At 38.2% G+C, this 13204-nt stretch overlaps 1 protein-coding gene across 1 annotated transcript; it reads right to left on the reverse strand.

The window, feature by feature from the left end:
- Positions 1-257: 257 nt before the first annotated feature.
- IGFBPL1 (insulin like growth factor binding protein like 1) lies at positions 258-9100 on the reverse strand. The gene is made up of 5 exons (XM_015817257.1): positions 9067-9100; positions 7390-7499; positions 5259-5375; positions 2005-2158; positions 258-453 (listed from the first exon to the last, which is right to left on the reverse strand). The coding sequence occupies exons 1-4, from the start codon at positions 9098-9100 to the stop codon at positions 2009-2011; spliced, it is 411 nt and encodes a 136-aa protein (XP_015672743.1). The 3' UTR covers positions 258-453; positions 2005-2008.
- Positions 9101-13204: the final 4104 nt, after the last annotated feature.

Raw genomic sequence — 13204 nt, forward strand, 5'->3', positions numbered from 1 at the left:
AACCACATTCAAGTGGTTAAACTAATGCAAATACAATGTTATTTCTGATATTTCTCACAGGGCCATTTAATTTTATGGACAAAAATGATGGAGAATCAATTGCTTAGTGAAGGGAGAGGTCGAATGAATATTTTGTCTCAATTTTAAATTAAATACAGTAATTAATGTTTTGCCAGTTAATTTGTTGCTATGGTAAGTTGTAATGTTTTCTAGATATATTTAAGAGTGCTAATAAAAACATTTTTTTAAAAAAAACATGCTTTTATTATGTCTTTGTTACATACTAACTATATGTTCAATATTCATCAAACACTAAAAAAGGGGGTACAAATATCGCTATTACTCAAGAAAAGATTAAGATGGTATCTTCTAGTCTTCAGAAAGTAAGAAAGCATTCACTAATTCATTGGCTTCTAGATAGTGTTCAATTCCGATCCCACAGGAGGATGTCTCCTAGACAGAAGTGGGGAAAGGAGAGAAAAAAAATTAACTTGTGGCATCCACAAATAATATTTATATGCAGTTTTATAGAAAATTAATTTGAAGGCTTCTGTTTAGATTCAGAGGGCTGTATCATCAGGTACAGATAAATAATTGGTTATAATTCAGCTTATTGTTCCATTCTTAATTGTTCTCTTTCTATGCACTCTCCCTTATGTAACCCACTAATTTTCTTTGCATCCAAAGATGCATACTCTTTCTCTTTTCATCCCTACCTTTTAGCTCCTATTTTTATAAGACCCTAAAATGCACTTTCTCCTGTTCTACCATGTTCCCATCTGTTCTGGTTCTCTGTTTTCTTTTTAAGACGAGGAGGGAAAAGTGCTACATTTCAACTTTGGCCAACATTCACTGATCCTGCTTTGAGTGGCAGCTTTTACAGCCAAAACTACTTGCATAGCGTGCATGTCAATGATTGTGGGCTGTTTGCAGAATGATAGTCTGGCAGTCATATGCCAGAAAATGTGGCATCAATTGCTGTACTTCTCAAACACATGGAGTAGTTCTTGGAAAAATGTAGGATAATATCACATACTGTAGAGCAGGGGTGTCTAACTTTGGCAAGTTGTGGACTTCCAACTCTCAGAATTACGTACCTAGCCAGCCATGGGAGTTAAGTCCACAAGTCTTAATTTTGCCTCTAGTATAGAGTCTCTATACTACAAATACAATGAGAAAAGGAGTTGTGATTGGCTCACAATCTTTTATTTTGGCCTGCATTAACATGTTTCAGTGCAGTTAAACAGGTTAAAGGCACAAACAGTTACGATACTGCAATAATAAGAAAGGATGCTCCAGTCTCCCCACTACCACCACCACCTTAAGCAATACGAGATCCATGTATGCTACCAAGTCCCCTAACCTGTTCTCATTACTGTGTGGTCTAAGCATTTCATTGTCCCAGCAAGTCTGTCAGCTTTCTCTCCCATCTTTTTTTTTTTTTGAGAAAGTGAGCCAACCTATCTGCCTTTACAGATATTTCTGCATTGAAATCCATCATGTAAATTATGAAGTTGAGGATAGCAATCCCCAATTACCCAAAAATAAATCACTGCTGCAAAAGGTCTCATTTCTGAGATGCTTCAGAGATCAGGAGATGGCCATAGAGTGGCTATTTCCAGCAACGTTTCCATAGTTCCTACAATGCCTTGATTTTGCCTATAGTGAAATGTACATTGATTCTGTTTGACAGCACTAGGCAAAGGATACCTACTAATTTCCTTTTTAAAAAGTTAAGAAACATACCCAATGTAGGATAAAGTTCTTTCAGTGGATAATTCCTGTAACATGTGCAATAATGGTGTGGAAACTGCAACCGTGTGCTTATAAATATATCACGGTGGTCAAGATCTGTTTGCCTTTAGGTTAAAACAGACTTGTAAGCCTTTCCCCCCTTTTTCATTTTATTATGCCATCCTTGTCTATGAAAAAAAAAGGCAGGCATTTACATTCATTTAAAAAGGCATTTCTACCAACAAGAAGGACTAAAGGGATCAAGGTTACCTTACTACTTTGCGTCTTCTGATGCTGGGAAGTGATCCTTCTTATTTTTATTCTGGTGTAGGACTTTAATAGTCCCCTCTGCCTGTGTTTCTCCCACCATATTTGTGGCATGACACTGGTAAACGCCCTCATCATCTTTTGTCAGTGGATTAATCTAGGGGAAAAACAAGCACACGAAACATATTCTTTGGAGTCTTCTTTCTTTCTTTCTTTCTTTCTTTCTTTCTTTCTTTCTTTCTTTCTTTCTTTCTTTCTTTCTTTTTGCTCCTATAATTGCAGTGTGATTGTGTTTGCATACCCGTAATCCTTTTTTATATTGTATTCAATAGAATACAATACAGTACCTCTTTCTAACAGCACCATTTAGTGAACTTTTGGGTCCAGCAGTTCCTTTGCTATTTAGGAACAATAATTCTTGTTAAATGGTAAGTCTTCTCCTTGTCTGCCAAGTATAAATACCGTTTTGACCAGTCCAGAACAGACTTGATAATTTCTTGGTGATCAATTGGGAAAAACAACCTTGTCTATTGTATTGTTTATTATTTCAAGGTATACAACTCCTATAAAATTAGTAGCAAACATGACATGTACAAAGTCCAATAAAATCAACGGCAATCATCATCAAAGATAAAGGCTCCCTAAGTTAAGATCAATGGTGGGTCTCTTGGCAAAAAGAGAGGTGGTTTGCTACAGCCTCCTTCCTGGCTGCTTTTGTGTTTCCTGTGTTAGCCTACAGCTGCAGGCTCTATGCATGATCCTCCATTCAAGTATTGGTCTTTAATGTGTGTCACACATTAAAGGGGCTTTGATGGCACCATTGTGCTGTCATCTTGACTTTTTTGATCACATCCTGAGGACATGTTGGTTTGACGGCTTAAAATTTCAAAATTAGACAATGACAGCTATGGGCAATTCCCCGTAGACAAAATTGTTATTAAGAGATTTTTCCTGAAGATAGAAGGAGTTTATTTACAGTATATATAATTAATTGGGTTTTTATTGTAAACTTTATGATTTTATTATAAATAGAAAGTTATTTATTGCTATGTTGTTACTTAGTTTTCTATAATATTACAATCAACTGTCTTAAAGTGGCCAAGTTTGAGGACACCTGGTCTAGGAAGATATTCTGCATTACTGAAAATGGTATTGACATTCTAATACATACTAAATCTTCAAGTAAATTTTTATCAATAAAATGACTTGGGTTTGGCTAGTCCAGGGGTAGGCAACCTTGGCTCTTTTATGGCTCGTGGACTTTAACTCCCAGAATTCCTGAGCCAGGCATGCTGAGGGAAAAGGGAGAAGTTTCCAAGCTGAGCCATGCTAGCTCAGGAATTCTGGGAGTTGAAGTCCACGAGTCATAAAAGAGCCAAGGTTGCTTACCCCTGGGCTAGTCTAAAGAAAAGAAGAAAGGGGAGACATGACAGCAGTATTTCAGTATTTGAGGGGCTGCCACAAAGAAGAGGGAGTCAAATTATTCTCCAAAGCACCAGAGGGCAGGACAAGAAACAATAGTTGGAAACTGTTCAAAGACAGAAGCAGCCTGGAATTAAGGAGAAACTTCTTAACAGTGAGGATAATTAACCAGTGGAACAGCTTGCCTCCAGAAATTGTGGGCGCCCCATCACTGGAGGTTTTTAAGAAGAGACTGGACAGTCACTTGTCTGAGATGGTATAGGTTCTTCTGCTTGAGCAGGGGGCTGGACTAGAAGACCTCCAAGATCCCTTCCAGCTGTATTCTATTCTATTCTAAATTTTAATGTTATATATTGCCATTTTATATCACAATATATAATTATTTTTATGGGTTTTTAAATATATTATTAACTTTCACCAGCTGTAATTTCTATGGGAAAAATAGGGGAAAAAACAATGCAGTTTGAAATATAGCATCAGTAGAAAGATGTGCTTGTCACTAGAATTCAATTAATAATTGAAGAAAAAATACAGAAGGAAATACTACTTCATACATAATATATTTCAGTTTTATGGGTTGCTCAAGTTCAGATTTCCAAGCAGAAAACGAGTTTCAGCACATTACTTTGTGCATATCCCAAGTGGGATATGTGTGTAAGGATGAGAGTAAGGATGAATACTCTTACTGTCAGTGAAAAGGCACTTGAAAGAGAATTGCACACTTGCTACAAAACCTAAAGTCCTTTTGATCTTTCCTTACACCAATGATATCCTTTAAGCCAGCATAACAAATAGAACGAATAATGGTGGAGATCCTGTTCCACCCATAGATGCAGAAGCTGTAGTTTCCATACTTGCCTCTAATATCCTTTTAGCAGACCCAGGACATTTCTAGATGCAGCAAAGCACCACTGCATTTGGTGGAGCTAATACTTTTAGCCCGTTCTTTTTATAAGAGAGAGTTAAGGAACTTCGAGAGGCAAAATGGGTGCTTTAAACCACGCCCACTCTAAGCATCCATTTTATGCCCTAATACTTCTGAAACCCTGCAACTGAGTCAATTATTCCCAGTTTTATTGTTTCATACTTCTAAGAAAGCACCCTTCCCCATAAAATCCCAATCCTACAAAGCTTGGAAAATTTAGCACTGCTCATTTGCAAGTTGTATCCACAGTGGCCCTCAGAGGGCAATCTCTCTTTCTCTGTGTGTGTGTGTGTACTTTTCTATGTTTCAGCCAGGATTATACACAGCCTTTGGCTAAATTTCAAAATCTGTCTAGTTGCAATCAAATCAGTTTCTGGCATGGGCAACCTATCTATCTCCTGACAGTCTGTTGAAAAGGGTAGGATCATGATGGTAGGAATAAATGGAATGACAGAATAAAATAAAATAAAGAGATAAAACCATTAATGCGCTGGAGGGGCTACTAATTGACAGCAAACCCCACCTTCCCCCTCACTCCATGCTTTCCCACCCACCCATCTTTTATTCTCATATCACTATATCCTTATTGTTTTCTTTTTCACTGTTTATTCTATTGTTCCATTGCTTTGCTACTGTTATGTTTACACTTCTTTTCATTTCTCCGTTTTTGTTGTTGGTGGTGTAAGCTGCCTAGAGTAGCCCCACAGTGAGATAGGAGGCAAATAAATTTGACAAATAAATAAATTTGGCTTTTATACCACAAATGACTGGGTTTAATCACACTCACTGATGATATACAATTCTAATGGATCATTCACCAAAGAAATGAGATCCTACACAGAACAATCGTTCCATGTCCCTGTAGCTGCCCCATTACAAATTGCCTTCTTGCTCCTTCTGACGTACTTACCAAAACCCAACCGGTGCTCTCATGCTTAGAAGGACCACCTCGAACCTGAACAGCCATGTTAACTCTGTCTCCGGGCAATTCCTCCAAGAGCCTAACTCCCTTTGGGGACTCAGTGACCTGTGGAATTTAATGAAGACAGCATGTTTGAAAGAGATTCATTGGCTTAAAATTATTTATATATTTTATTCAAACCTTTTTATGTAACAACTTGTAATTTTAAAAAAATCTTACGGCCTTGTTCAATGGAGAATATTTGTCACTCAGAGTTGAAATGACAGGTCCTTGGTGCTTTCTGAGCTTAGTTATTTTCTTGCTTTGTTTAATATTGTGCCTCATCATAACCTTACATTCCAATATTTATGACAGTGGTGGCGAACCTGTGGCACGCAGAGCCCTCTCTGTGGGCATGCGTGCCGTCGCCCCAATCCTAGGCCTTCAGCTGGGTTTTATAAAACCTTTTCGCTTTAGGCCTCCGCTGCTGTGTGCAAAAAAAAAAAGGTTCAATCAATCAATTTCAACTTCTCGTGGGAAAAAAAAGATCTCGCAAAGTTGGAATTGATTGATTGAACTTTTTAGTCCCACCCAGTCTACCGTTATTACCAAAGCCACGCCCACCCAATGGGCCATGCCTACCCAATGGGCCACGCCCACCCAATGGGCCATGCTCACCCAGCACCCGATGATACATAAGTGGGTTTTGGGTTGCAGTTTGGGCACTCGGTCTCTAAAAGGTTCGCTATCACCGCTCTATGACACTTTATTTGCTATAGCTATTGTACTGCTTTTCCTAGCCTACCGTAACTCAAGATTCCCCTTCCTGGGATATTCATAGGCTTAACCATCTAATGTAGGGTAGACAGTTAGAGGTCTTTGGGCCACTTTTTTGCATCCTCTGAGCCCCTTCTGGTATCTGCTGCCAAAAATCAAGAGCATTATGAGAAAGGAAACACAAGACATTTGTTGTGCAAGTCCTAAAATAGCCACAATGCAAAGATTTATTTAAAAAATAATAGAGAAGGCTTGCCATACACATGTTGTATCTTTACCTCACTCACTACAATCCTTCAAAAAGGGTGAGAATCTACCTCTATCACACAACAGTCTCTTCTTACACTGTATATTCAAGAATAAACAGAGCTCACTATCTTCAGGACTTCAATGCTTTTGTCAGCTCCAGCTAATTAAGGATAAAGAAAAAATTGTTAATACACCCAAATGAGGAGCTGCTCTGCACTCCTGCAGGATTTTAATGCAACCTTTAAGATCCATTCTTTGAATTGATCTTTTTTGAGTTCTAGAGCACGGATGTCAAACTCGCCATGTCATGTGATGTGATGTATCACGACTTTTTTTGCATTGCTGGAGCTGAAGTGGGCACGTTATCTGTATGATACAACTGGCCCGCAGGCCGGCTGTTTGACATCCCTGTTCTAGAGGATCCAGGATAAGATAACCTTTATTGTCATTTTTTTACTGTGGGCACAACGGCACACATCAAAAATGAAATTTAGTTACCCGCTCTCAAAGTGAAACACATACATGAAGTACACCTAAACATACTATGAACAACATATGTATAGATCCACATCCCTACATATACGTAGCAAATAAATATTAAATACTGTCCATCTTGAATATATAACGGAAGGAGGAAGCTTGAGAGTTCATAAGGTTAATGCTGTATGGAATGAAACTATGGCTGAATCTGGATGTTCTGCTTTGGATACCACGAAGCCTCCTCCCAGAAGGTAACAAGGAAAACAGGTTGTGAAGAGGATGTGTAGTGTCCCACAGCGCTTCTGTGCTATGTCCTGGATGGGAGGGAGGGAACTGCCAATGACCTTTTCGGCCATTCTCACCACTCTCTGCACCGCCTTCCTGTCTGAAACCAGACTGTGATGCTGTATGACAGGATGCTCTCGATCGTCCCCCTATAGAAAGGGGTCAGGACAGGGGAAGGAAGATGTGCTTTTCTCATGCGATGCAGAAAATGCAGGCGCTGCTGTGCCAGCTTCACCAGATCACAACCTATTCCCACAAGTTAGATATTGCTTTTGAATCAGAAATATGCCTGGCATTGATGTAGCTGCCTGATTCAACCAACTGGCATCTTGAAAGACCCTTAACCTACTTTCTTCCAAGTGATGATTGGTGTTGGAACTGCTTTCACTTCACAGGATAGATAGACTTGGGCTCCAGTTACATTGTGAATCGTTTTCGGTGGCACAACTATAGCAGGAGCTGTAAGAAACAGAGATATATAGCATTTTAGAATTACTGTGCTTCTATATGGAAATAAACAGATACATCTGAAGGCTGCACTTTTTAGCCTTGTGAGTTTTCATGGAATGGAGACCATAAAAATAGTTCCCTTAATGGTGGTTGCAGGTTAATTCTTTGCACTCATAGTACAATTGCCTTAAAGTTGTATTTCATTTGCTAGGGTGAAAATATAATGCTTAACAATTCATGAAGAACAATCTGGAGCCTTGCGAAGAATTTGGATTCTTGAGTGGCATATACATTAAAGATATGCAGTATATCTTTTTCATTGTCCCTTCTTCTGGGGCAACTGTAGAGATACATCAGGAAACACAAAGACAATTTAAGAAAAAAGCTGCAGTTGTCCAGGATGTGGTGCTGTTGCTCTTTCATGGAATTCAATAGTGCCTTCTTCATGAAGATTTCCTTAACTACCGGTATTCGGAGTTCTTAAATTCTTGTGCAAGAAAATTTCAGGGTCTGGAAAAAAATCAGACTCTTAAAACATGTAAATGAAGTATGAACATGATTACAGATGTACAAAGCAAGAATCGCAGCAGTGCCTGATCTGCACCATTGTGCAACATGTGAGTTTTAGGGGAATTGAATTATGCTCTGATCTGTTCCTGGTAAAAAAAAAAAAGAATTTTGAAACGAAATGTTCAGTCTGCTATTAAAACAGTCCACACTCCATTAAATGCAGAAACAGACAACCTGGAATTTCCAGATGTTGTTGAATTCAATTCCCAAGACCCCCCCCCCCTAACCAGTATAGCTAATGCTGGGACTTCTGGGAATTGTGGTTAAGCAACCTCCAAATTCCTAATATTAAATCATGATTCAAAGAAGGTAAGCTGGAACGTACTTATCAAGGCTTCTAACAGTTTAAATGGTTTGTAATATAAAAATATTATCTTCCCTAGTATTTAATATTTTAAAATACTTAGTTTTAGTATAATCTCCTGCTGTTAGTTTTGGTAAGGATTTAAAGAAAACTATGCTTCTGATGCATGCCTATGTCTATGTCTATGTCTATGTCTATGTCTATGTCTATTCTAGTCTGTCTGTCTGTCTGTCTGTCTGTCTGTCTGTCTGTCTGTCTGTCTGTCTGTCTGTCTGTCTGTCTGTCTGTCTGTCTGTCTGTCTGTCTGTCTGTCTGTCTGTCTGTCTGTCTATCTATCTATCTATCTATCTATCTATCTATCTATCTATCTATCTATCTATCTATCTATCTATCTATCTAGGTTTGCATGTTACTAAGTATTATTTTAGTAAAAGTGTAATTCTAAGCCTTTTAAGATTAACAGGCTTAGTGATTTTAAGACTACCGGTATGAAAACACACATTCCTCATTCAACTATGTTCTATTTGACTGGGTAACTTTTGGGCCAGGGGCTTTTGAATCCAATCACCTGTACTGGAACTACTATTGAAATGATTAAATGCAAGAAAAGAAAATTCCCAGATATTCTGCTATGCACCCCCCAAAGAAAAAAAATGGAATGTAATGAACAGCTGTTCTATAGTAATTCTTAATTCTATGCACCCAAGAGATGTTTAATATCAGGATTTTTCGACATTATCTTCTGAAGGTTGGGTAGGGTGGGGGAGTTCCAAAGCCAACATATGTGTGGTTTTCTATACTGGAAAGGATTATAACTCCATGTTTTTTGTTTATTCTCGAGTCTCTATTGGTTCTGGGACACCCAGGATCAATTGTCAGCAGCTATTCTTTACGTCTTATTTGGTAGAAGTGAAAATGGAATAAATATACATCCTGGGAGTAGTGACTGCTCTTTCAAACTAGCAAGGCAACTCAAAGGTTCACGTGTCTTAATCTTTCTATAGTTCCCCTTTTGATTTCACGCAGAGTTCCCTCTTAGCTGTATCTATGGCAACATTTCAGAATGATGGCAAGCCTTCTGGGATGGAGGGAGGAGGCTTGTAAAATTAAGCCAATTTCCTTTCAGCTTCCACAATTCACAAGGAATATGCAGACAGCCTGGATTTCCATTAGCACTGCTTCCTTTGCAGATGGCAATTATCACCCTGGGGGTGGGGTGGGGGGGTGGGGAGAAAAAGAGAGACTTCTGAATCTGCCTCTGAGAACACAATACAAAATCCCCATCTCCATTAGGCTTGGCTGTTTGCAACTGACATAGCAAGATGTGTTCCACACCTGGCATGCTGGGAGAATCCCAAACAGAAGATGCCTGCAGCTAAAGCAACGTGGAAGACAGGAATGCGTGGCTGGCACCTGTCCCTTGTCACAATGTTCTTTGAAAACGACGGGAAAGCGAGGGAGTGAAAGGCCATCTGTTAGAAGAACTCCCATCTGCAACATCTCAAACGAGAAATTAATGTTTGTGGTAATTTTATTTAACTGCCTCTTTCAAAAAGGTGAAATGTCCCATCTACTAATTTCCGTTAGATGCCAGCATTACAGGTAGCCATTTAGCAGTTATAATGAGGATAGAAAAGAAACTTTGCCACCAGTCTTTGCATGTACAACTTTCACAAGTCTGTAAAGCCAAGGAAAACGGAAATAAGATCGTAAAATTGTGATGTTTCACTTAGCAACTTATTTTCTTAACAACCAAGTTGCTGATCCCAGTTGTCATTAAACAAGGAGTACCTGTATAGCTGCTGAGACTCTTCTGGTTCCTGAATTAGGATAACTAGGGAACACAACTGTTTACATGTGCTTTAATACAGGGTTGTCTGTTAGATGCACTGTACCTTTGGAGGTGAGGAGCAATAGCAGAATAGTTTTAGATTTTATTCTTTATAGCAGATGGCTATAACTCTTTATTTTACAGTTCTTACATACGTACTAGATTTGCCAAGTTTAATGGGCAGCAATGTCGTAACCACATTAAGTCCCTTGCCAATTCTTTTGGTGGGCAAAAAAGATGTAAACTAGACTGACAAAGAATGAAATCCAAATGGTCTGCAAAAATGTGACATTAGGCAACAGATTTATAAACAAATCTCATTATCTAGAATCAGGTAAGAAATAGGGCATGGATACTGGAGTAGAAGGGACAATGGAGGTCTTCTAGTCCAACCCCTGCTCAAGCAAGAAACCCTATACCATTTTTGACAAATGGTTGTCCAATCGCTTCTCAAAAACTTCCAGTGGCGGAGCATCCACAACTTCTGGAGGCAAGTTGTTTCACTGATTAATTGTTCTCTCAGGAAATTTCTCCTTAGTTCTAGGTTGCTTCTCTCCTTGATTAGTTTCCATATATTGCTTCTTGTCCTGTTTTCAGGTGCTTTGGAGAATAGACTGACCCCTTCTTCTCTTGTTTTATAGGCCTGAGAAATCATGTATTCTCCAGTTTGTATCAGGAGTTCTTTGTGACAGATAAAATTGATTTTCATCTGTATGGTCATAGTACATGATAAAATCAACACGATTAGGATCAACAATATTGTTTTAGAAACTTTTAGCCTGCAAGAACTAACAAATATATGATAAAATCAGTAGTTTTTAAGATGTCATAAAACTTGCTACATTTGCTTTGGCAGACTTAATAGCGCTTCCTTCTAAATCAGTGTTTCTCAACCTTGGAAACTTTATTTAAGATGTGTGAATTTCAGCTCCTACAATTTCCTAGCCAACTATGTTAAGGTTGAGAAAACACTTCTCTAGACAGATGAACAATGACATCTTAGACAAGAGATGAAAGAGATGAGATAAAAAAGCAGAATCTATTTCTGTCAGTAATATTACTATGTATTTATTATGTAGGGAATTTGGGGGAAAGGCATCATTTTTAACAAAAAGTAGTAGACATTTATTAAGAATGTAAAAGAAAAAAAATGTAGAAAAAAATGCTACATTTTTCTGTTCATTGTTTTAAGTATTACATGTTCTATCCTTCCATCAAAAAAGAACAGAAAGGGGAGCTGTTTCAAAATACTAAAACACTGGGATATATAAAGAATCTCCATTTTCAATTACTTTTTCAAGGACACATAGATAACAGTAAGGTTTTGTTACAGCATTGGTATAAGATTCTATCTTTTTAATTAAGAATAACTAAAAAGAAGTAATAAACTATTTTTATCTTTGAGCCAGTCTGTCTGGGTCAGTCCGTGTAATTTTCTTGACAATATTTTCAGAAATGATTTGCTATTGCCTCCTTCCTGGGATTGGGAGAGAGTGACTGGCTCAAGGTGACCCAGGTGGCTTTGTGTCTAAGGCAGAACTAGAACTCACAATCTCCTTGTTCCTAGCATGGTGTTTTAACCACTATACCAAACTGGCTTTCTAATAAACAATATGGCATGTAAAATAAAGAGCTAATTGAGATGACGGCTCAAACTGATAAAAATGTAGCTTTTAAAAATCAAATTCAAATTCATAAAAAATATAGCTTAGAGGAAATAGCTCTTGCTCATGACTAAGAATGTGCTATTTCTTCTAAGCTATATCTTGTCAAACAATAATAATAACCAACGGACATCTTTGATAAATACCATCATAAATTCCTTTAAATAAAGACAAGCCATGGTTATAATAAATAATGAGCTTGATTCCTGTATTTTAATAAAAGGATTGTGCCTAGATTTGTCCCCTGTCTGTAACTTGGCAGATCATTTTATCCACCACAAATCCAATTACAAGGATGACTTTTCCACACTGCCATTGTTATCGGTTTGCTTTGTTCATTATCTCTCCCATATTTTCTGCATTTCCACAGGAGCCAAAATAAGTGGGATTTGCCCAGACACCATTTATTCATCTACAGACCTAAGCTTCACAGATGTCAATGCAATTCAGTCTAGGCAGAATTTCCCGCAGATGCTTCACAAAGGCTGGGTACAGCCTAAATGGAAGCAGCTAGAACGAGTACTCAAACCTAGAGAAGACATGCAAATCAGCATCTTGTCTTGAATCTCAGCCATTGATTAAAGACCTCTTCCCATTCTCTCCCCCACCCCCAAATCTCCTTTCCTTGCTAAGTCTTGGGCTCATGGTTAAACTCGTTGAAAAAAATGATGCCAACCAATAAGAACATCTGAGTGAATTGTGCAGCCTTTTACTACTTTACCTGGTTTTACCCAACTCGATTCAGACTCCAAAATATTTTTAGTATTGTTAGAAGTCCTGGAAGAGCGAGGAAAGAAGCCTCTGAGTCACTTTCATATGAACTGAGCCTGTGGACAAAGCCTCACTGTGAAAATAAGAGATTCTAGCATAGAGCTCTACTTCATGTGTTGCAATCAACGTTCAGGGAGGAATGAGGTGTTTCTCTTTCCTCCATCAAAAACAAACAAAAAAAAAACAAAAAAAAACAGCCAGATGCTTGTTTCTTTCAGAGGAAGCAACAGAGGTGGATGAACTTCAGTTCATACAAGCCATTCAAACATGATAATCCATTATCATGATTTATCAGAATTAACTAATTGCCCAAGCCTCACGCAATCAAGGGAACTCTAAAGCTATAAATTATCCAAACACATTTTTAGTTTTTTGAGTTGTGTGAAGTCTGCCAGTGCTGCTTTTTGGAGAAGAAAGCAGCTGAGGTAAATAATGTATGCATTTGGTATACAGTTTTGTATCCTGTAGAGCCAAAATATGATTTTATATTTTGGCATAGTCTGCTAACTATAGTCAGCCAGCGTGGTTTATAAACAGTGGTTTAATGCTCAGGATACTGCTAGCTGTGGTTTGC

The sequence above is a fragment of the Protobothrops mucrosquamatus genome, unplaced genomic scaffold (assembly GCF_001527695.2).
Source record: "Protobothrops mucrosquamatus isolate PMUCROS unplaced genomic scaffold, P.Mucros_1.0 scaffold_126, whole genome shotgun sequence".
In the NCBI taxonomy this organism is placed as follows: Eukaryota; Metazoa; Chordata; class Lepidosauria; order Squamata; family Viperidae; genus Protobothrops; species Protobothrops mucrosquamatus.

Bases quoted from the DNA above. Each gene is read 5' to 3' on its own strand.
- IGFBPL1 (XM_015817257.1), bottom strand. From the start codon at position 9,100: ATGTCGAAAAATCCTGATATTAAACATCTCTTGG. The intron at 5,376-7,389 runs GTAGGTTAAGGG...TAAATTCCACAG, and splicing joins CAATCATCACTTGGAAGAAA to GTCACTGAGTCCCCAAAGGG. The intron at 2,159-5,258 runs GTAAGTACGTCA...TTTTTCCCCTAG, and splicing joins AGAGCACCGGTTGGGTTTTG to ATTAATCCACTGACAAAAGA.